Raw genomic sequence first — 24,273 nt, 5'->3', positions numbered from 1 at the left:
GGAGGCCATAAAAGTGAGACTAGGCTATTGGTTAGTTAGTAATGTACGACTTGGGGCTTTTCAACCTCAGCACTGCTGACATTGGGAGCTGGAAAATTCTTACTGTGGAGGGAAATCCACGCACTGCAGGAGAGTCTAGGATGTTTAGCAGCCTCCCTGACCTCTACCTCCTTAGATGCCAGTCACCCTCCTTTGATTGTGACAACCAAAAATGTCTCTACACATGGCCAGCTCTCCCCCGGCAGGGCAAAATCATCCCTGGTTGAAAACTACTGATCCAGCCAGCTCTACAAGATTCCGCACAAGTTTTATTAAAAAGCAATCAAGCAGGGAGGGTAGAGCTCAGTGGGAGAGCATGTGCTTAGCATGCACGAGGTCCTGGGCTCAACCCTAGTACCTCTGTTCACAATAACTAAAATAAATAAACCTCATTACCTCCCCCAAAAGAATTATCAAAAAGCAATGCAAATAAACCTGAAATGCTCGTTAAAATCAGAAATCAGCTGATCATACTGGACATGTGGTATCTAATCATAGATCTCCCCTCCCATGGATTTGTGGGAAGATGCTAATTAATACTTAATAGAAACCAATGAATATGAATGCCTCCAAGTATCTTTCTTACCCTTCAGATACTAATTAGAGCAACACCTTAACGGGTCCTTAGTTTTGTTCTTGAGAATAAACAGCTACACAACTCAACCAGTCTCTGCCGGGACACTTCTGCTGTTTCTCTACACCTGTGATGTCAGATGGGGCAGGAAGGCGGCGTGGGCGCTGAAGTCAAAAGGCAAGGCCGGAAAGGGGGTGGGAAGGATAAACTGGGACTTTGAGAGTTGCAGATACTAACTACTATGCATGAAATAAATAAACAACCGGTTTCCTCTGTACAGCGCAGGGGACTGTGTTCAATATCTTGTAGTAACCTACGATGGAAAAGAGCATGAAAAGGAATCTATGTGTGTACACGTATGACTGAAATACGATGCTGTGCACCAGAGATTGACACAACATTGTAAACTGACTGGACTTCAATTAAAAAAAAAAAAAAGGCAGGGCCACCCCTTCCCCTACCTTCTTCAGCACAGATCTCCTGAACAACCTGGTTTCTGATGTCTTTCAAAGCGTCAAAGTCGTGCACGTAGTACACCCGCTTGTCCTCGCCCGCGATCTGGCGCAGCTGCGTCTGGTTCGCGTCCTTGACCCCGACGGCGTAGACGTGGACCAGCTCCTGCCTCAGTCTCTCCGCGGGCTCGGCGACGCTGTCGTGGGCCGCGCCGCTGGTCAGGACCACCAGGTGGCAGGGCACGCGGCCTCCCCGCTGCCGCTTGGCCTTCTGCAGGAGGCCCAGGGTCAAATTCAGGGCGGCACCCGTGTTGGTCTTCCCCCCCATCTGCCGGATGTTCTCGATGGCCTTGCCCACGTCGTGCTTGTTCGTGTACTTGCTGATGTCAAACTCCAAGTCTCCGCGGTCGGCGTACTGCACGGCCCCGACCCGCACCTTCTGGGGAGCGATGTTGAACATTCCTATGACCTCCGACAGGAAGGTTTTCATCTCCTGGAAGTCAGTGGCCTGGACGCTCCTGGAGCCATCGATGAGCAGATAGATGTCTGCTTCCTCCGTGTCCGCGCAACCTGCAAGGCAACCCAAGACTGAGCGAGGCACCGGGGCCAGTGTGACCGAGAAGCAGGGCAGGCAGGGAGGAAACCAGTCCCAGCCTCTGCAGACAGCAAAGTGGGACAGAGCTTCTCGGGAAGAAAGACCCACTCTGCTGGCTGGAGCCACGGGGTCTTGGTGCCGGGCAGGCCGAGTGAAGCGTTCCAGGCTGTTTAACATGGCTGGCGCTAATTCTCCACCCACAATCTGGACAGAGTCAAAGATGAGAAAGAAAACCTGAAGATGCTTTTTATCAGTCACTTCTCTTATCGGCAAAAGAGTCAAGTGGGGTGTTGTGAACGAGAGGAGGTATTTAGCTGGATGTTGTGGGTAGATGCATGCTCTTTCTTGAAATCTTGAACCAAGGGTTTACTCCTCATCCACTCCTAGTCAATTAACACGACTAGGGGGCTTGTCAGTGGCCTTATTCATGTCAGACGAGGACAATTTTATAGTCAACATACAGGGGAACCTGCCAGGAAAGAGAGAAAAAAAAGTGCAGGGAAGGGGGAGAAACAAAAGGAAGGTATTTGGGGGGCTGAGAAATCATGAAAATCTAATTAAAGCTGCACACAAGAGGAAATAAAAAGGGAAACCCCTTCTCCCCAGGCCAACACCTCAATAGCTCTTACTCTATCCAACTTCACCCTTCCTATTATCCAGTTAAAGTTAAAAAAAAAAAAAAAACCCAAACTAGGAACTCACTCTCCAGCCTTTCTGTAGACAGAACACCTGACAGACAAGATTGTCATTTTAAGTGATATAAGCCAGAAAATGAAAGAAAAATGCCATTATGAGATCACTTATGTGTGGAATCTAAAAAAAAACAAAGACACACCCTACTTCAAAAAGACACCTGCACCCCAATGTTCATAGCAGCACTATTTGTAATAGCCAAGACATGGAAACAGCCTAAATGTCCATCAGTGATGACTGGATAAAGAAGATGTGGTGTATTTATACAATGGAATACTATTCAGCCATAAAAACCAACAACATAACGCCATTTGCAGCAACACACGCATTCCTGGAGAATGTCATTCTAAGTGAAGTAAGCCAGAAAGAGAAAGAAAAATATCACATAAGATCACTCATATGTGGAATTAAAAAAAAAAAGAACATAAATACAAAACAGAAACAGACTCATAGACATAGAATACCAACTTGTGGTTGCTAAGGGGGCTGGGGGTGGGAAGGGACAGACTGGGATTTCAAAATTTGTAGATACTGACAGGCATATGCAGAATAAACAAGATTATACTGTGTAGCACAGGGAAATATATACAAGATCTTGTAGCTCACAGTGAAAATAAAATGTGACAATGAATATATGTACGTTCATGTATAACTGAAAAATTGTGCTCTACACTGGAATTTGACACAACATTGTAAAAGGATTACAACTCAATTAAAAAAAATTAAAAAAAAAAAAAAGAGGACACAAATTAACTTATCTACAGAACAGAAACAGACTCACAGAAAGAACAATCTTATGGTTACCAAGAGGTAAAGGGAGTGGGAAGGGATAAATTGGGAATTGGAAAATTTGCACCCCTTGGGGAGTGATGGAAATGTTAGCTGTCTTGATTGTGCTGGTGGTTGCATGGGTGTCTACATCTATCAAAATTCACCAAGTTGTACATCTGAAATGTGTGTAGTTTACTGTGCAGGAACCGAATCACAATAAAGGGGTAAAAAAGAGAGAGAGAGAGAAAGGCTGGGAAGAATCCTTCTCAGCAAAAGGCTTTACCGGATTTGAGGGTTGCCGTCCGCTCCGAGACCACAGAGACAGTGTGTGTGATCTGGTTCCGCAGCTTCTTCAGGAAGGTCTGGTTGTGGGCTGCCAGGTCGGAGAAGGTTTTCAGTTTGGAGACGTATTGCTCAGCAGGGTGAGATGCTATCTTCTCCAGCTGGGCATCACTGGCCCCCTCGATGCCCATGGTGAAGATGGTCACCCCCTGGCGCCGGAGGCTCGCGGCCGCCTTGGTCACGTTGTCCTCTGATGGGTGGTGGGTCACCAGCACGGCGATCTGCGGGACCCCCTGATTCTTCCGACTGCCGTTCTGTGCGCTAAAGACCTCCTTCCGGACCTTTCTCAAGGCGGCTCCAGTGTAGGCCTTCCCAGCCTGGGGAGAGAGGCTCTGGATGTCCCGGAGCACCACCGACTTGTTGACGCCCCGGCTCAGGGGGTTGATCACCTTGGTCTCGTTGCTGTAGGCCACCAGGCTGACCCGCATGCAGTGCTCCCTGACGTCCAGCGCAGACACACTTTCCTCCAGGAACTCTCGAAGATAGTCAAAGTCCTCCCAGCTGCCGTTGACGGACACATCCAACAGGAACACGACGTCAGCGACGGAGGGGCCTTGGCACACTGCGGGCAAGAAGGAGCAAACATGCAGTTTCAGCAGGAGGGGCAGTGTCTCCGCTCAGCTTTCGGAGGCACAGAGCTTCGCTGAGATCTGCTCTGATTAAAGTGGATCTGTGATGGAAACAGTCACATGTGAGCATCAGAAGACCTTCTAGCCTGCCTGATGCATGATATCTGTGGTTCTGAAAAGCCAAAGGACAAAGACATTTAAAACAAGAAGGGGTTCTGTCTGCGGCAGGGGTGTGGGTGTACGCATGTAAGTAAAGGTGGCAGCGGATAACTGAGAACTTGTTGACAGGTGACTGAGAATGGTCGGGGGTGTGTGTGTATGAAAGGCTCATCAGTTCTGAGCAATGATGAAAAGGGTTTACCACTGACCTTCATAACTATGAAGCTTTCTGCACTCGATCTGAGCTCAGAATTAGAATGAAAAAAAAAAAAGGCACAGAGAATTCGACTAGAGCTTGGCTATGCCCTTAAACAAGGAAGTAAGTGTATCAGATGAAAACAAAGCTGAGATCAGCAGGTCCTGGGTTCAAATACTGGATCCTAGCTAAACTCCCAGCTTCAATTTCTCCATCTGTAAATATAGTTAACAATGATATTGATCTCACAGAGCTGTCATTTGTCATGGGGATTAAATGAGACAATGTGCTTCATGTGGGATTTGGCACAAAAAAGCCCCTCCACAAACAGAAGCCACGGTTACTGTATTAAAATCACTATTAAAATCATCAGTTATCGTCCAAACATTCTTTTTTTTTAATCACTTTTTTTAATTTTGGCAGGAGGGAGAGGTAACTAGGTTTATTTATTTCTAGAGGAGGCACTGGGGATTGAACTCAGGGCCTCGTGCATGCTAAGCAAGCGCTCTACCACTTGAGCTGTACCCTCCCCTCCCATATAGTCCAAACATTCTTAAGGGATGGTCATGGAACAGCAACTGACGTTCCAATATTTTCTTTGGACATAGGCTCATAATAGGATCCATATTTTCAGAGAGCCCCACAAGCAAACTGTTCTCTGTTGGGGATAATTAAATACGTTATTTAATTCAAACTGACTTAACGTGAGTTTCCTACGTCACTTCTTTGGCCTTGTACACTTGGAGCAAATTGTGTTTTTTATTGGCTCTCTCCTTCCTCTCTCTTGAATGATGTTCATAAACTCTTGGCCATTCTTTTTCTTTTTTTTTTAAGATTTTTTTTTGGGGTAATTAGGTTTATTATTTATTATTATTTTTAATGGAGGTGCTGGGTATTGAACCCAGGACCTCGCGCATACTAAGCACATGCCATACCCCTGAGCCATACCCTCCCCCCGTCTTGGCTGTTCCTGTTAAGAGAATAGTACAAGAGGACCCACCAGGACAGCAGGTGGGGGTGGAGCAGAACACAGGGAAGCTCAGTTAGAGCAGAGCTGCAGGAAGCAGGCAGTGTGGGGCTGACAGGACACAGGCAGAGCCCCGACTCTGGACTGCAGCCTGGCCCCGGGCAGAGTCACATCACCTCTAAGAGCACCTGCCTGCAGGTTCCTCTCTGCAGAACAGGCATTTGAACTGCCCGTTTCTTGTTGTTTCGAGCTCTGACACTCTGTGGTGACATTCTGTGGCTTTAGGAGTCAAGTATTCCTTTAGGAGCAAATTCACCTTTTAAATGAACCAGAAATAAAACCACGCGGTAACTGAAGGGCAGGGAAACAGCTCTGATAGCTGGGGGCAGGGAGGAGGCGTCCCTGAATTTGAAGGAGCCTGTGAATGACGGGCAACATGGTTAGTGAAACACAGGAAACCAAGACTGACCAGGTCACTGGGTTTTAAATGGGTCCTCGCCAACATTTAACATCCAAACACGCAGCTCCGCTTTTGGGGAACGGATATGCACACGCATCTTCCTGAAGCATCTGATCATGCTCATCCCTACACACGCACCCCAGACCTACCTTCCACAAGGATGTCGTTGACAGCTCCCTCCGTGGACTGAGCCGCCTCCTTGAGGATCTGCGTCATGTTCAGGGAGAACGCGCCAAGGTCTCGGACCGTGCGGAGGCGGTAGTGGAACTGGGCCGTGGCCACGGCCTTCAGGGTCTCCTCGGACACACTCTGCGTCCCCACGGAGACGATCCGCACCCCGTCTTTGCGCAGGGCCTCGGCGGCCTCTTCCACGGCATCCTCAGGCTCGGCCGAAGCCAGGACCACCAGGATCGGGGGAAACTGCTTCCTGTCCCTTCCGTTTGAGAAGTAGGTCCTGTGCGCCTCCCGGAGAGCGTTTCCCAGGCGCGGGGAGCCGCCCAGGAACCCGAAGTTCTTCTTGAGGTGGTTGAGCATGGCGCCCCGGCTCCTGAAGGCGCTGAGCTGGAACTCAGCGTGGAGCTCATCGCTGTACTGGGCCAGCCCCACGCGGTACTTGTCCGCCTCTATGGGGAGGCTGCTGACCATCCTGCTGATGAACGTCTTCACCGGCGGGAAGGACTTCACTCCCAGGTGGTCGGAGCTGTCCACCAGGAACAGCACGTCGGCGTACTCAGGGCCTGCAAACCCACAGACCAGCAGAAACAGAACTAACTGTGAAAAAGTCCTGCCACGTTTAATGCCAACCGATGGGAGAGAACAGACTTTCACTTGTGTTTGTAGTAGCTCCCAAGGGGCTGAAAATAAGGCGTATTCTCTCGAGAAAAATAAACACTTGATTCTCGGGCTCATGTTTTCCCCACGCTCTCCTACCTGAACCGATCACGAAATTAACTGTCACTCTTGTGAGAAATTAGTTACAAAGAGGTGAATATAGAGAAGTAAAAAAAAAAAAGTGTTTTTATACCTTTAGTGCATAATCTCCCCTTGTTTCTTTTTTCTTTCAGAGTTTGACCTCAATCTGTATCAAGGGGCTACAAATTTTAATTGAGAATCACATCAAGGTTTTTGAACCGGGAAATCTGAAAAACAGCCTTTCAGCTGTGATCGCCATTCAAGAGAGCAACAAGTGACCTGGTTGATTTATAAACATATTAGCTTTGTATTCCAAAGAGCCAAATTGATGACAGTTTATAAAACCCTAAAAATCATAAATACAGGGTTGCCCTAATCTATTTTAAAGCCACGTACAATATTTTTTGATGAGACATGAGTATTATAATTGGTGAACTGATTCCCACATATGTAAAATGTAATAGAAAACAGGATACCTTCAGCCAGGAAAGGGATTATGGTTTAAGTTGCTGTTAAAAATGGAAGTTTTATGTAGGAATACAGTACTTGGCCACACTCTGAAGGCTTCATTCGATGCCAGATTCAAGGCTAGGGACATACTTTTATGTAACAGAATCATTCGGTTCGAGCACAAAATGTCATTAGCTGGTGGTCAGTCTCCTGGTTTGAATTTAGAGCTTTCATCATCAGATCCATTTCTTGTCCAGGAAAGGGAGGGAAGTACTCGTGTGTGTCTGGATACTATACATTTAAGAAAACACAGTGTAAATTAACAAGTAGTGGGAGTCTTAATTTGGTTATCAGCGAATTCTTCCAGCTCTGTCAAGCCATTCAATACACTTGGGCCTCAGTTTCCTCACTTTTAAAATGAGTAGATTCAACTAGCAAATATCTAAGGTTCCTTCTTACTCTGAGATTCTGATTATCTACAATGGTTATTAGATAAATTCTAATTCCACTAAAAGAACTTCAGTCTCTTCTGGTCTACAGCTACTAGCAAACCAGCTTTGACACCCCTGTGTTATTTCATTCTCTTTATAGCAGTCTGATCGAGGCAAAGTGGATACAGTCATTCTTTTCTTCTACATGACCTCATTTCAACTACTTTGAGATTCCTTTGATGATCAGATAGCCGGCAGCATCTCAGGGGGGAAACTCAGCGTGGAGGAATTCACATCTTTCGCCAAGAGAAGGCTGGAACCCCTCTGAGGTCTGCCAGGTGAGCCCCACCCATGATGGCTTGACTTGCGACCTCAAGTGACCCTTCTATTCATGGACAGACCTCCACATCTTGTGTGGAGAAAAGAAGTGTGGCCACGGCCCCGCGAGGCAGATACAGGTTCTGATCAGGCCCAGTGCCATATCTGAACCAGGAAACCATTGAGGGAAAAGCATTCTCTCTTTAAAAAGCTTAACATCAGGCCTAGTGAGACATCAAAGGAAGATGTCTGCAGGGTAAAGTCGAGTTCATCTCTTGCTTCCAAGGTCAGAGTCCTGGAGAATACTGGAAAGGGCTATCTAGGTGGCCTTGGACATGAAGTAACCAGTGTAAGAACCGACTCTTACCCTGGTGGCAGCAGTGAGGGTGAGGCCACGATCGTGACGTCAAGTCCACGGGACACAGATGGATGACAGGCAGTAGACAGCTATGGTGCCCTCTCTTCAGGGTCAAAGCACTTTCTTTACAATTAGCAGACACATAGTTTCAACCAGAGGAAAATCTGGATGCTTAACGAAGGCAATGTTTTGGCACAAATGAATGAGAAAGGGACAGTTCAGTTTTTCCAGGCTTGAAACTAATATTGAGATAATTTTCTTGCAACCTCCCAGAAGACCTCAAAGGAGTTGAAACTGAGGACAAAAAACCACCTCTCATCTCTCCCTATTATTAACAAGGAGTAAGGTCCAGAAACAAATGATCTTTAAAGGAACACGGGGTGACACTGAAAGAAACTGAACTGCTGCTCCCATCCTAAACATCGACAAAATCAAAACAAAGCAAAACAGAACTCCTAACTTTTAAGCAAGTCAAACTCAGAGATTATCTATTTTCCATCATGAAAATGAAATAATTTTTTTAAGGTTTTTTTTTTCCTTACCAGAATGTTGGTTGATGGAAACATGGGAACATACGATCACGAGGAACAAAATCAGCAGCATTTTCATATTATAACCTGAAACGTCGCCAACTGGAAATCTGAAAAGGCAAAAATATAAACATCGAAAATTGTTGTGGGTATTATCTGGAAATCAAGTCTCACACATGTAAGAGCACACGAAATTATATAATCAATTGAATGCAATAGGAAACAAGGAATTCCTGAGGTTCCCTGACCGTTTGGATCTGTGAAGGGCCTTAGAGAAAAATGAACCACTAGCATTTACAGACTCACTCAAGTTGCTCGTGGACTGCAGACCCTGCAGAAACATGAGATTTTGGATTGTCAGTGGCAGCCACCAGATGCATTTTGGTTCTACCAAGATTACGTGCTCCTAGTCATCCTTTTCCCTGTATCCTAATGTCACCCTCTGCCCACTCACTGCCAAGACAATTCAGAGTTCACAGCCAGGACACAGTGGAAGACCTGGTCTGTAATTTCTCCATCATGAATACGTGGGTGTGTTTCCTATCTGAGAAATATTTTGAGATGCGGTCCGAATTCTGTTTTCTCCTTTTCCTGCATGAGGATGAAGTTCACATTTCCCTTTATTCCTAAATTTGAGAGAAGGCATAAAAAATAAGCAGCCACCCTTCATCTTCCATACAATGCCTTGTTCCTTGGAATGACTCAGTTTGAATCCCTTGGCTTCCAACTACCTAAAACTGCACGAAGCAACTTTCCCAATCCTAGTTTGACCTGAAGCATTTTCAGCCACATTGAATTATCCATCTCACGGGATAAAATAGGCTGATGATATTGATAATAAATATTTTCATTAAGCAGGTTGGGCTCATCCATTCACTCATTCAATCCCTGGAATGAAAAATAAATGGATCTATATGAATAAACCAGTATCTCTGTTTCTGGCTTAATTCTTACCCAAACATATACTTGAGAGATACAGCTGCCTCGTCCCTTGTAAGGCTCCTGTTGAGTAATATTGCACACTTTCAGAAACGGGATGCTGGCCATGAAAAATTCCATCCCCATTTCCTCACCTGCTCCATCATCCCTCTGACATTCTGGAATTTGGGACTCTGTTCTGTTCCTTCATAAGAAGCCTGGATGTTGCAATCTTTTTGGGCTCTGAGTCAACGTATCAATCCTGTTTCAGAGGAAATCAGTGAGCTGGAAGAGACCCTTAAGAGGTTGTTTTTAGCCCAATATTTCATTTTAGAGGAACTTTAGTCCCCGAGTGGATTGCCCAAAGTTAAAACCAAGTCCCACTTATCTGTACAAATTTCCTCCTAAAGTGTGTAAGAATAACAAGTTCTACCATTTGGGGAGATGTGACCGTGGGCCATCCTCCATGCTAATATCTTCATCCTTGTCCTCCTGTTTGATACTGACAGTCATGAAAGGCATTTTCACACACTGAGATATAGGGAAGGTACCCTGGCTTATACATGAATTTGCTTGAATTTGTGAATGAAAATACTGCAAACCATATCAGTAAACAAAAAATGCTGAAGCCATCAAGTCATCAGCCGCTGCCACCCCCCCACCCCAACCAGGGAAGACAAGCCTGTAGCCCAGCCTCTGCAGCCACTCACAGTGGTGCCCTCTGAGGGGACTCAGAACAAGAAAGGACAGGACACTGGCCCTAGATTGCTAGCCACTTGTCAAAGGAATGAATTCAGTGAGCCCAAATGTTTGCCCCCTCCTATATATAGAAAAGCACTAAATTCTTTAACTTGAAGTGTCTGGTTTTCTTCAGTTAACAAATCATCTTTTAATGTTTTGACTACCTGGTGTTTGTTGTAAAGCTCCTATATATCCTGGCTCCTCCCCTACCTCTCTGGAGCAGTGCCTCAGAGCGATCTGAGAGGCTGTCATCCTGGGCTCGAGTCCTCAGAAGTGTCCACCAAATAAAACATTACTCTCAACTTTTAGGCTGTGCATTTTTTATTTCAGTCGACAAATTTTATGCTAACAAAAATAGCCTGTTCGTGGTCTATCAAACATACATTGTACATTGGCTTCAATTATAAAAGGGCACATTGACCAGAAGTAAAGAATGTTCATGTTGAAAATAAAGATTAAATTCCTCTCTTCCTGGGACGTGAATGCTGGTCCTCCCTTGATGATAAGACTCCTCTCCCAGGTGCCAAGGCCACACTGACTCACCGCGTATGTGCAGCTTTGTTTTTTCTTTTTTTTAATCTTGAAGAAACGTATTCCTGACTCACTCATGTTTCTCTGTTCTGACAAGATGTAAAACCGCTGGAAACCCTGCTTCTCCCAGCAGTGCCTCAGAGTCACCTCAGAGGCCATCCTCGGGGTTACAGACCTCAGCTTGGCTCAGACAAAACTCTTTTGTATTCTTACTATTGATTGTTTATTGATTATTTTTGTCGACAACAGCAACCTAGATGCAGGTCATACTAATGTTTCTATTTTGCAGATCAGGAAATAGAGAGTCATAAAGGAGACTGTGACTCATGGTCCCACAGATACAATGGGCCACAGGTAAGATGAGAGGCCACATCTGTCTGAGTCTAACATATGGATCGCCAAGCTCAGCTCCTCTGCGTCCCAAACTCAGCATTATGAACGCAAAGAGTGTCTCCAAGTTTCCAGGTTCTGTGTCTTTTTTTCTAAGTATTAGGAGATACTGGCACTTGTTTTCATGCCTTTTTATTTTTGCTTTCCAAAACCAAGACTTTAGGCTGTGCACATCTTTTTTTTTTTTAATAAACATCTTTATTGTTGTATGACCTCTTTTCTGTCTACACTATGAGCTTTTTAAGTGAGTGCTATCTTTAGGAGAGAGAAAGGAGAAGAGGTTTTAGGACGTTCCATAGGATAAACTCCAAAGGTGGGGAGAAAATGGTACTGAATGGAAGTTAGCACCTGGATTGAGGGGGTGAGTATAGCTCAGTGGTAGAGCGCCTGCTTAGCATGCAGGGGGTCCTGGTTCAATCTCCAGCACCTCCACTAAAAATAAAGAAATAAATAAAAACCTAATTTCCCTCCTCCACCTACCCCAAAATATATACAGTGCTGTATGTTATATTTCAATAAAACTAGAAGGAAAAAATTTTTTTAATCAGCTCTTTAAAAAAAAAAAAAGAAAGAAAAGAAAAAAGACTAAGAATAGACTTATCATATGACCCAGGAATCCTGCTCCTGGGCACATATCCAGAAGGAACTCTACTTCAAAAGGACACCTGCATCCCAATGTTCATAGCAGCACTATTTACAATAGCCAAGACATGGAAACAGCCTAAATGTCCATCAATGGATGACTGGATAAAGAAGATGTGGTGTATTTACACAATGGAATACTACTCTGCCATAAAAAAGAATAAAATAATGCCATTTGCAGCAACATGGATGCACCTGGAGATCATCATTCTAAATGAAGTAAGCCAGAAAGAGAAAGAAAAATATCATACGAGATCGCTCATATGTGGAATCTGAAAAAAAAAAAAGAACATAAATACAAAACAGAAACAGACTCATAGACATAGAATATAAACTTGTGGTTGCCAAGGGGGCGGGGGGTGGGAAGGGACAGACTGGGAGTTCAAAATGTAGAATAGATAAATAAGATTATACTGTATAGCACAGGGAAATATATATATACACAAGATCTTGTGTCAGCTCACAGTGAAAAATGTGATAGTGAATGTATGTATGTTCATGTAGAACTGAAAGATTGTGCTCTACACTGGAATTTGACACAACGTTGTAAAATGACTATAAACTCAATTTAAAAAATTAAAAAAAAAAAGACAGAATTTATAATTAACATCTTATAAACATGAAAAGCATTTTTACAATTTCAAATAAAAAGATAGAAGAAAGAAAAGAAAGAAGAAAAGAAAACAGATTGAAAAAAAAAAAAAAACCAAAGAAACAAAAAGCAAAACTTGGATAGAATAGTGAGGATTAAGTAAGGCCACAATAGCCCCAAACAGCAGGAAGCACTGGAAATGTCCCCATGCTGGTGGTCAGTACCACTGGTCCATGAGAAGGTGAGTTCTCTGGGACAGCATCCAGCCAAACAATTTTCTTGCAGCCTTTAAATGAAATGCAAAATCTGGTGTGCTGTAAGGCTGTGCAATGTTGAAGCCCATGCAAAGGGCTCTTAAAATGCTTACATGCCCTGTTCTGTGTGTGCGGCAGGTACCAGTGGGAGGATTAAATCTCCACGCTAATGCTGAGGAGGCTTGGGTTCATTTTGACCACAGCAAACATGGATGCGTCGTCTGTAATCTGTATGGTGTTCCACTACCAGAGATGGCCAGGATGTACAGACTTACATTTTCAAAATATCCAAATATTTAAAATAAAAAATTTTAAGTCCTCCAAGACATGAGCAGGGAATGAAGGGGGTATGTATTCAAAGAAACAAAAGAAAACTTAAATTCATGGTACACACCATCTTAACAGTCAGATTGATTGCTTCTCATTATTGAAACACTCTCAAAGGTACAGCTCTCTTAAATCAGAAGTTTGTAGTACTCCATCCATTCTGATTCAAGCAAGCTGAGGCTAATACACCTTTTTATTTTTTAAAGGAAGTTATAATAAAAAGCCTTTTAAAAATCTGGATCTCTTAGCCTAATACCCTCAAGATCTATCTATGACGTTGCAAGTGATAAGATTTCATTCTTTTCTATGGCTGAGTAGTATTCCATTGTGTATATATATGCCACAACTTCTTTATCCATTCATCTATGGATAAGTCAGACAGAGAACAACAAATATTGTCTGATTTCACTTATACATGGAATCTAATCAACCAAACAAATGAACAATGAAAACAGAAACAGATCCTTAAAGACAGAGAGCAAACTGGTTGTTGCCAGCAGGGAGCTGTGGGGTGGGGGATGAATGAAAAAGGTGAAGGGGATTAAGAGGTACAAACTTCCAGTTATCGAATAAATGTCACAGAGATGTAATATACACAGAGGGAGTATAATCAGTATAGAACAACTTTGTATGGTGATGGATGATAACTGGTCTTAGCAGAGGCAATCATTTCATAATACATAAAAATATCACATCACTGCCGTACACCTGAAACTGACATAATGTTGCAAGTTAATAATAACTCAGTTTAAAAAAAGAGAGTGAAGACAATCTGGATCTCTGTAAACTTTCTGTCCAGAAGGTACAATGTTTCTAATTTGAACTACAGCTGCAAAAGTTACACAGCCACCCAATCCTTGGCTTCAAACCCATAACATTTAGAACTTATGCAACACCTCTCCTGAGGCTACTAAGAACCAGGGGTTGCAGGAAGACCTCTGCCCCAAATGAGCTAATTCATAATCTAGGACATGTCTTTGAAAAAATATTAAAAGCCTAGAAGGGATACAAAAGAGACTTCAGCAGAATGAAGAGAAATGCCATTTTTTCCCTTCAAAACGAGCATGCAAGAGTCATCATTTCTAAGCACCAATTTAATTTTTCTGCAGAAACAAGAATCTTGTCAGCTTTTGTATTGTAAGAAATAACACAGGGTCTGCGCCACTAAGTTCGAGATAGACAGTTGGTTATTTAACCCCTGATCTTTTCACTATTTCCCATTCTCCCTTCTCGGAAGTCAAAAAGTAGGAAGAAAACATATTCGAGGTGAGAGTTAAGTTCATGTTGAGACGGTGCGGGATAAATCCCTGGCACACAACAGGAACAAATCAACACTGAGTCAACGCCGGTGAACAAAACCAAACCCAAGAGCAAGCGTGGGCCAAGCAAATGTCATCGGTTGACTGTTTGTGTCACACTTTCCCCTAAATGCATTTTCTGGAACCACGGAAAGAGGCTGTCTGTTGTGAGGTTGGCTCAGCAGAAAGGGTACAGGCTGGACAGTCAACTTGCAACAAGGCGTTGAGACTCACTAGGAATGAAGTGCCCAGCTAAGAAATTAGAAAAAGTTACAGAATTCCAAAGTACTTTAGAGATACTTTAAAGTACTAAAAATCTCAGCAGAAATCAGCAAAGTAAAAAACAAAGATGAAGAAAATTAAGTTTGAAAAACACCAACCTCACAATAGACTGAGGGAAAAAAAAATGAGGGAGACAGAAGACACAAAAGGTACGTGTATAAAAGAAAAAGGAGACACAACTTTAGTAATAAGGCAAAGACTTTTTAAAACATCAAAACAGGAGTTTAAAATGTTCCCAGGAAGAAAGCCCGAGGTCCAAATGGCTTTATTGCCAAGTTCTATCAAGCTTTTAAGAAACAGATCAACTGAAATTTTTACCAATTATTTCACAGACTAAAAAAAGATGAGTATTAGCCCTTTTATTCCTTTTTTTTTAAAGATTTTTTTGGGGGAAGAGGCAATTAGGTTTTCATTTACCTTTAACAGAGACACTGGGGATTGAACGGAGGACCTCGTGCATGCTAGGCACGCACTCTACCACTGAGCTACACCCTCACCCCAGCACTTTTATTTCTATGGAGCCAGTATCATCTTGAAATGCAAACCAGCTAAGGGCTGTGTGAGAAAGGAAAATGAAAGGCCCATTTTACTCATGAATATACATGTAAAAACATCCTAAATAAAACATTAGCAAATCGACTCATTCAGGATATAAGGAAGATAGTACACCATTATCAGATTGGGTTTATCTCCAGTATGCAAGGGTGTTTTAAACTTGGAAAAGACATTTTTCCAAATAGGAAATGCAGATGGCCAATAGGCACGTAAAAAGATGCATAGCATCACTCATTAGCAGGGAAATGCAAACCGAAGCCACAATGAGATGTCACCTCACACCTCTCAGAATGGCCATGATGAAAGAGAACACAAATAACAAGTGGAGAGGGTGTGGAGAAAAGGGAACCCTTGTGTACTGTTGGTGGGAATGTAGTTTGGTGCAACCACCGTGGAAAACAGTAGGGAGGTTTCTCAAAAGTCTAATGATAGAACTATCATATGACCCAGCAATCCCACTCCTGGATCTATATTTGAAAAAAACAAAAACAGTAATTCAAAAGGACAGATGCACCCCAGTGTTCATTTGCACCATTTACAACAGCCAAGACATGGAAACAACCTAAATGTCCATCAACAGGTGATTGGATAAAGAAGATGTGGTATATTTATACAATAGAATACTACTCAGCCATTAAAAAGGATGAAAGAAGCCATTTGCAGCAACATGGTTGGACTTGAAGGACATTATGCTAAGGGAAATAAGTCAGATAAAGACAAATACTGTATGATAGCGCTTATTTGTTGAATCTAAAAAATACAACAAACTAGTGACTGTAACAAAAAAAAGCAGACTCACAGATAAAGAGAACAAACTTATGGTTACCAGTGAGGGGAGAGGGGCAATATAAGGGTGGGGGAGTGGGAGGTACAAAGTATTGGGTATGAGATAGGCCCCAGGATGTACTGTACAACATGAGGAATACAGCCAATATTTTATAATAACTGTAAATGGAAAGTAACCCTCAAAAATCATGTAACAATAAAAATAAAAAATATAATATTGAAGAATTGCTTTAGTTTTTAAAAAGGAATAAATATGGTCTAAAAATTAGAAAGCACATAAATATTACTTACCACATCAACAGATTAAAGGAGACAAACTAAAAATATGAATACAAAATCAAAACAGACTCATAGACATAGAATACAAACTTGTGGTTGCCAAGGGGGTGGGGGATGGGAAGGGATAGACTGGGATTTCAAAATGTAGAATAGATAAACAAGATTACACTGTATAGCACAGGGAAATATATACAAGATCTTATGGTAGCTCACAGAGGAGAAAATGTGTGACAATGAATATATATATGTTCATGTATAACTGAAAAATTGTGCTCTACACTGGAATTTGATGCAACATTGTAAAATTATTATAAATCAGTAAAAAATGTTAAAAAAATATGAAAAGAAACCACCCATCAATTCATAATTAAAAAAGAAAAACTTAGCAAATGAGGAGTAGAAGGAAACTTACTTAACCTGGTAAAGGATACATTTTAAAAATCTGCAATATATAAATCATCCTAGTGGGGAAATACTAGGAGTACTCTCTTCTCTGTTTAAAATGAGGAACTAGAAAAGGTGGCCCTCTTTCACTCCAAGGTTCTGGAAAAATTAAAGCCACAAGGATTGAAAGAAGAGTAAGAACAAATAAAATTGTCACTGTTTGCAAGTGACATGACTGTCTACATCTGTAGACAAATTATTAAATACAACAAGTATTCAAGATGTCTTTGTGTAACATCAAGATGTAAAAGTCAATTGCATTTCAATAAATATGCAATAAGCAACTAGAAAACAATGGTCTTTTTAGAAGAGTCAGGTTGACATACCATCAACATATCAAACACCAAAAAAATTTTAAAGTGTAAAAGACTGATAGCAAAATTTACAGAACTTTACTGAAGGACAATACCCCAAAGGCATGGAATAGACTGCCCAGAGATGCCCATGTATAGTTGCCTTGTAGACCAGTGGGATGGGAGGGGAATGGCTGTTTACCTGGAAACAGGTGAAGTTGTATCTCTCCTTCACACTGTACACATGGGTAAGGCTCTTAAATGTTTAAAGCAAAATTTTAAAATATTGCATAAAAATCATCAGTGGATATATTTTTGACCTTGGTTAGGGTTAGAGAAGATTCCTTAAACAGGACACAGAAAGTACCCACACCTTCCAAATTAATAAATTGTATTATATTAGAATGAGAACTTCAAAGACATCTAAAAGAAAATGGAAAGACATACTGGAAAAAGATAGTCACAATACTGACAGAGGATGGGTATCAAAAACATATCAACGTTCCTAGAATTTCTAGGAATAAATAACCCAAAAGAAAATGGGGGAAAAAGCATGAATGGAAAACATAGAATTAAAAAACATATGGGCACTAACTGTGTGAAGAAATACTCAAACTCACTTGTGCTCAGGGAAATACAAACCAAGAGCTCATTGAAGTATCATTTTACAACTGGCAAAAATTAAAAAGTCTGATGAAATCGAGTATTGGAGAGGATGTGGATACGCAGGACCGCACCCACCCTGTCGGTGGAAGGGTAAATCGGTACTACCACTTTGGAAGACAGTTTGGCATTACCTCGTAACACTGAACGTGCTTTATGCCCTATGACCTGGCAGTTCTACTTCCAGAGAAGTTCTTGCACATATAGGTAAGGTGATGTGTTTAAGAACCATCAACAAAATAAAAATGCAACTTCCTGAATGGGAGAAAATATTTGCAAATCTTTTATTTGATAAGAGGTTAATATCCAAAATGTATAAAGTCTCGTGCTGCTCAATAGCAAACCTCAATAGCAAGTGACTCAATGAAAAAAACGGTCAAAAGATCTGAATAGATATTTTCTCAAAGAAGACATACAAATGGCCAACAGGCATGTGAAAAGATGCCCAACAGTACTGTCCATCAGGGAAATACAAATCAAAGCATCAGTGAGATCATCTCCCGCCTGTCAGAGTGGCTATGATAAAAATGACAACAAATGACAGATGTTGCAGAGAAAAGGGAACCCTCGTGCGCTGCTGGTGGGAATGTAAATTGGCGCAGCCACTGTGGAAAACAGTATGGAAGTTCCTCAAAAAATTAAACATAGAACTACCATTTGATCCAGCAATTCCACTTGGGTATTTATCTAAAGAAAATGAAAACATTAACTTGAAGAAATACATGCACCCTTGGGTACACTGTAGCACTGTTTACAATAGCCAAGATATTGAAGCAACCTAAGCGTCCATTGGTGGGTAAATAAGGAAATTGTGGTGTGTATATATGTGTGTATCTACACACACACACACACAAAAATATATACAACAGAACATTATTCCATCATGAAAAAGAATGAAATCTTGCCATTTGCAGCAACAAGATGAATGGGCTTTGAGGGCATTACACTAAGTGAAATAAGTCAGACAGAGAAAGACAAATACTGTATGATCTCTCTTATATGTATAATCTAAAAAAACCCAAATAAACCCCCCAAAAACCCCACAAAACAAAAAACAATCAATCTCATAGATGCAGAGAAACATTGATGGTTATGAGAGGTGGGGGTAGGGGTTGGGATGGATAAACAGGTATTATCTTTTAAAAATTTTAAAAACTAAAAAAAGAAAACAAAAGAAAAAACAAATATTGGGAAGGAAGAAATCAACTTTCTTTGTTCAGACATGACATCATAATCTATGTAGAAAATCTGAAAGAATAAAACGCTCCTGAAACTATAAGCGATTATGGCAAAGTTGCAAGATACAAGGTAAATATAGAAAAGTCAACCACTTTCCTATATACCAGCAATGAACCGGTGAAATTTGAAATTAAAAACACAGCGTCATTTACATTAGCTTCCCCTCAAATTAAATAATAAATCTAACAAAATATATACAAGATCTTTATGAGGAAAATGACGAAACTCTGATGAAAGAAACCAGAGAAGAACTAAATAAATGGAGAAGTGTTTCATGTTCATGGAAGGAAGACTCAGTATTGTCAAGATTTCAGTTTTTCCTAATTTGATCTATAAACTCAACACAATCCCAATCAAAATCTTAGCAAGTTATTTTGTTGTTATTGACAAACCGATTCTAAAGTTTATACGGAGACAAAGGTGGAACAGTCAATGCCATACTGAAGAAAGTTAGATGATTGACACCATCCGACTTCAAGACTATACTTACTATAAAGTTACAGTAATCAAGACGATGTGGTATAGGCACACCTCAGAGATACTGTGGGCTCGGTTCCAGACCACTACAATAAAGCAAGTATCTCAGTAACACAAGTCACATACATTTTTTGGTTTCCTAGTGCATATAAAAGTAATGTTTACGCTAGACTGTAGTCTAAGTGTGCAGTAATATTATGTCTAAAAAAAGCAATGTACATACCTTAATTTAAAAAACCACTTTATTGCTAAAAAATGCTAACCATCATCTGAGCCTTCAGGGTATTGTAATCTTTTTGTTGATGGAGGGCTTGAAATACTGTGAGAATCATCAAAATGTGTCGCAGAGGGACGAAGCGAGCAAATGCTGTTGGAAAAATGGCTGATAGACTCACCTCGTGCAGGGCTGCCACAAACCTCCCATTTGTGAAAAGTGCAGAATCTCAATCGAGTAAAGCACAATATAACAAGGTCTGCTCGTAATTGTGGAAATACACACAGATCAACGAAACAGAGCAGAGAGCCCAGAAACAGACCCACGTAAATACTGTTAACTGATCTTTAAGAATCAGAAGTCATACAATGGAGAACAGAACATCTTTTTAATAAATGGTGCTGGAACAACTGGACATTCTCTCTCACACACACACACACAAAGAAGAAAGAAAGAAAGAAAGAAAAGAAAAAGGAAAAAAAATCCAGACACAGACCTTTTACCCTTCACAAAAAGTAACTCAAAATGAATCACAAACCTAAATATAAACACAAAACTATAAAACACTAGAAGGTAACAGAATAAAATCTAGATGACCTTGGATTTGGCAACACCGAAAGTACAACTCATGAAAGAATTAATGGAGAAGCTAGATTTCATTAAAATTGAAAACTTCTTATCTGTGAAAGCAATGTCAAGAGAATGAGAAGACAAGACGGAGACTGGTAGAAAATTTTTGCAAAAGGTACATCTGGTAAAGGACTGTTATCCTAAATATGCGAAGAACTCCTAAAACTCAACAATAAGGGTACAAACAACTGAATTTAAAAATGGGCCAAAGACCTTCACAGACACCTCAAGGAAGATTTACAGAAGACAAAAGCATATGAAAAGATCCTCCACATCACGTTATCATCAGGGAATTGCTAATGAAAATAACTAGATTACCCGTTTATTAGAATGACCAAAATCCAAAACACTGACACCACCAAACGCTGGTGAGGGCGTAGGGCAACAGGAACTCTCTCAAGTTGTTAGTGGGAATGCAAAATGGCCATCACTTTGGAAGACAGCTTGGTGGTTTCTGACAAAACTAAACATACCCTCACCAAACAATCCAGCAATCCTGTTCCTTGCTATATGCCCTAAAGGAGTTGAAAACGTATGTCCACACAGAAATCTGCAAAGGGATGTTTATAGCAGCTTTATCCATAATTGTCAAAACCTGGAAAGCAACCAAGAAGACCTTTAGCGGGTGAATGGATAAATAAACTGCGGGACATCCAAGATAGGGGAATATTATTCAACACTAAAAAGGAATGAGCTGTCAAGCCATGAAAAGACAAAGGAACCTCAGATACACATTACTAAGTAAATAAAGCCATTATGAAATGGGTACGTACTGTATGATCCCAACTGTAGGACATTCTGGAAAAGGCAAAACTATGAAGACAGTAAAAAGATCAGTGGTTGCTGACGGGGGCGGTGGGGAAGAAGGAATGAACAGGGAGAGCAGAGATGATTTTTAGGGCAGCAAAATTATTCTATGATCTTATAATGGTATATACACGTCATTATAAATTTATCCAAATCCAAAGAGCGTACAACACCAAGAGTGAACCACAATGTAAACTCCGGACTGTGGTAATAATGTGTCGTTGTAGATTAGTCCACTGGAACCAGTGTACCATTCTGATGGGGACTGCTGATGGTGGGAGAGACTACTAATGTGTGGGGATGGGAGGCATGTGAGAAATCTCTGTACCTTCTGCTCAATTTTGCTGTGAATCTAAAACTGCTATAAAAAAAAACAGAGTCTATTTAAAAAAAAAAAAAGCAAACCAATTATAAACACAAGATCAGGATAGTCGTTACACAGGATATGGGAGGCAGGGGAATGAATCGACAGGGAACTCATTGTAGATACAAGATTTTGTTAATATTCCAGTTTTCATATGGTGGAGTTTCATAGGTTTGTTACAGTATTAATAAGCAAGCAAATAAACAAAGTCTTGCAAAGACTCACGGATGAATGTGTGTAATGAGCTAAAGGTTAGAATTAATCCAATTCTGCGTCCCTGAGATCCAATAAATGTATAGATAAAGAATAACCAATTTTTAAAGTTAAATAAGTTATAGGAAAGGAAAAGAAAACAGCAATTAAGCTGAGTCCAGTGACGTGTTGCGGGGAGGTATAGAACAGTTACAGGGAGAAATTTGTCCCCCCGAGACTGTCATCTGTGCCACGTTTTGTGTTAGTGGAATGGGAAACAGGAAAGCAAGAACACATTTCGGCCAAAAACTTTCCCCAAGTTTATAACTCTGTCCGGCATCCTGCAGGACCCAATTGAAGGCACTCGAATAAACAAACTTTCACCAAAGATAAACCGTCTATGCGCACCCAAAATCTGATCTGTGCGTCCTCTCTGCATTGGAAGGGTGTCACTGAGCCGTGGGTGTCAGCTGGGGACTGCATGTCCCAGACCCACTTGCAGTGGCTAAGTGGCCACTGGGCCAGCAGAATTGATGTCACCCACTTCCAGGCCTTATGCCTCTCACAGGGTGCTCCCCCATCCTTTCCTGGCTGGAATGGAGACAACCCCAAAGCCAAAAATTAAAGATGGCAGAGCTACTCTCAGCCTGGGGGCAGAATGGCCACGTGGAGAGGTCCTGTGCCATGAATGCACGCATCCACCTACTTCTGTTACATCAGTAACAGTGATGATTTTTTGGTTTTTAATGGTCAGGTTGTTTATTAAGGAGGCAACCACATATACAAGTTCGGCTACAGAAATGTTTGCAAATCAAACTTCATGTGATATAAAAGGACTGCGTGTAAATGTCAAAATGGACACCTGTGTATTCAATAAAAGTTAAATATACATAGTCTAGATCATTCTAGAGTTATACAAACATCTGGGGACACATGTATCTTTCCTTTCAGAAAAACCTTTTTTTAATAAAAGTGATGTATTTAGGTAATAATTTTTAAAAATATCTGACAATTATGAATGGTCCCCAGTATTACAAAATGTGATTTAGGTATGAAAACCAAAAAAAAAAGAAAAAACAGCCCTTCAGAGAGTGTTTTACATTATACAAACAAGTTTTGTCGAAAAATGATCCAGCAAATGCTTAAGAATATTTATATTTTTTCCCAATTCTGTATCAACACACACACAAAAATAACACTCAAACATTGAGAAAATTAAATAACTTTGGAAGCAGAGCACACTTATCACTGTGTTTTTGTGGATACATTTTGGGGTATATTTGCTACAGCAGCAAGTGTCACTCAAACCAATGCAGCCGCCAACACCTGTGATGGTGGGGCACCATGAAACAGCGGGGACAGGAGAGGATGTGGCAGGGCTTAGTAGGAGGGGGCCGAACAAATGCCCGAGCACAGGGGGGCTCGCTCCATGAAGAATGCCTTGCAGTTCCCAACACTGAGGGCACGCTCTGATTACACTGCCATTCAGCTGCAGGCTGCGTAGCCTAGTGGTTCAACTCACAGGTTCTGGCATCAGACTTAAATCAGGATTAAAATCCTGCTCATGTGGCCCACTGACTCATGACAGACAAGTAACTTAACCCCTCTGAACCTATTTCTCAGACATAAAATGGTGTCAGTGGCCACACCCACTCCAGGGAACGGCTGCGGGGGTTAAATGAATTGATGTAAAGGAGTTGGCAGAGCGTTCGCTTTGCTGTAGATTTTAAATAAATGTCAGCTGTTATTCTTTTTGCTTTTAATTGCCATCTTTACAGTGGGACAGCTTGTAGGTACAGCAGTCTAGGAAAACCACTTGCTAAGGGGTGCCCTGGAAGGGAACTCTATTTACTTCCTCTCCTCAAGTCGTTCCCACCCACATTTTCAAACCTTAACACTTGTATAGGCTCATACAGGTAAAAACATCTGCGGAAGTAAACCCTTTGCCCCCTTTCCAAGCCCTGTGGTAGCCATTACCTTCCTGGGCCCTGAGAGCATCTCTGTGAGGAAAACAGGAATTAGGGTTCCCATTTTACAAAGGAGACATCTGAGGGTGAGCGAGGTTAAGCACCCCCAGCTCCCAGCTAGCCTCCGGGCATGAGCCCCGGGCTTCTTCCACTACATCCAAACGCTTTCCATGCGGCACAGCCTGGAACTATCCGGTTCTCTGAGGATGAACGAATGTCATCTCCTGTGTTAGAATGTATCATCTGTTTGTAATGACTTTTTCTTTTTCTTTTTTTTTTTTTTTTGCTGAAAACTGTTTCTGTAAATTATCTCCCTTCTCAATGAATTAGGATCAACTGCTGTGAATCTCTGCTGTTTACAGCTGGTTCCATCAGGTCTGAATGGAGGTCTGCATCTCCAAGTTGCTGTTTTTCCCTCTTTGGCTGAAGTTACAACAGAGCAGCCATACTGACACAGTTCAGAGGCCAGCAATGACGTCAGCTGGTCTGAGGTCTGTCCAGCAATACCAGAAGGACCAGAGAGCTAATGAAACACATTGGGTCACTGATAAAATATTTTTAATCCTTGCAGC

The 24,273-nt window shown here is 41.6% G+C and overlaps 1 protein-coding gene and 2 non-coding genes across 6 annotated transcripts in view; 2 read left to right on the top strand and 1 right to left on the bottom strand.

Annotated features, from left to right (window-relative positions):
• COL6A6 (collagen type VI alpha 6 chain) overlaps positions 1 to 24,273 on the bottom strand; it is a 168,402-nt gene that overhangs the window by 92,551 nt on the left and 51,578 nt on the right. For 3 of the 4 annotated variants that reach the window (XM_032489331.1, XM_032489322.1, XM_032489332.1), the window contains exons 2-5: positions 8,829 to 8,926; positions 5,967 to 6,554; positions 3,408 to 4,028; positions 1,075 to 1,635 (exon numbers count right to left, since the gene is read on the bottom strand). In XM_032489331.1, coding sequence (XP_032345222.1) covers positions 1,075 to 1,635; positions 3,408 to 4,028; positions 5,967 to 6,554; positions 8,829 to 8,926 — 1,868 coding nt within the window. Of the gene's footprint in view, positions 1 to 1,074; positions 1,636 to 3,407; positions 4,029 to 5,966; positions 6,555 to 8,828; positions 8,927 to 9,889; positions 9,997 to 24,273 lie in introns of all 4 variants that reach the window. The other variant, XM_032489339.1, reaches the window with a different exon arrangement.
• On the top strand, positions 4,134 to 4,213 carry LOC116666654. The gene has a single exon (XR_004323579.1). It is a non-coding gene; the product is annotated as a small nucleolar RNA U2-19 (small nucleolar RNA).
• Positions 4,374 to 4,443, top strand: LOC116666651. The gene has a single exon (XR_004323578.1). It is a non-coding gene; the product is annotated as a small nucleolar RNA U2-30 (small nucleolar RNA).

This window comes from Camelus ferus, chromosome 1 (genome assembly GCF_009834535.1).
Source record: "Camelus ferus isolate YT-003-E chromosome 1, BCGSAC_Cfer_1.0, whole genome shotgun sequence".
NCBI lineage: Eukaryota > Metazoa > Chordata > Mammalia > Artiodactyla > Camelidae > Camelus > Camelus ferus.
The sequence above is the reverse complement of the archived record's forward strand: the minus strand, read 5'-3'. Positions and strand labels throughout refer to the sequence as shown.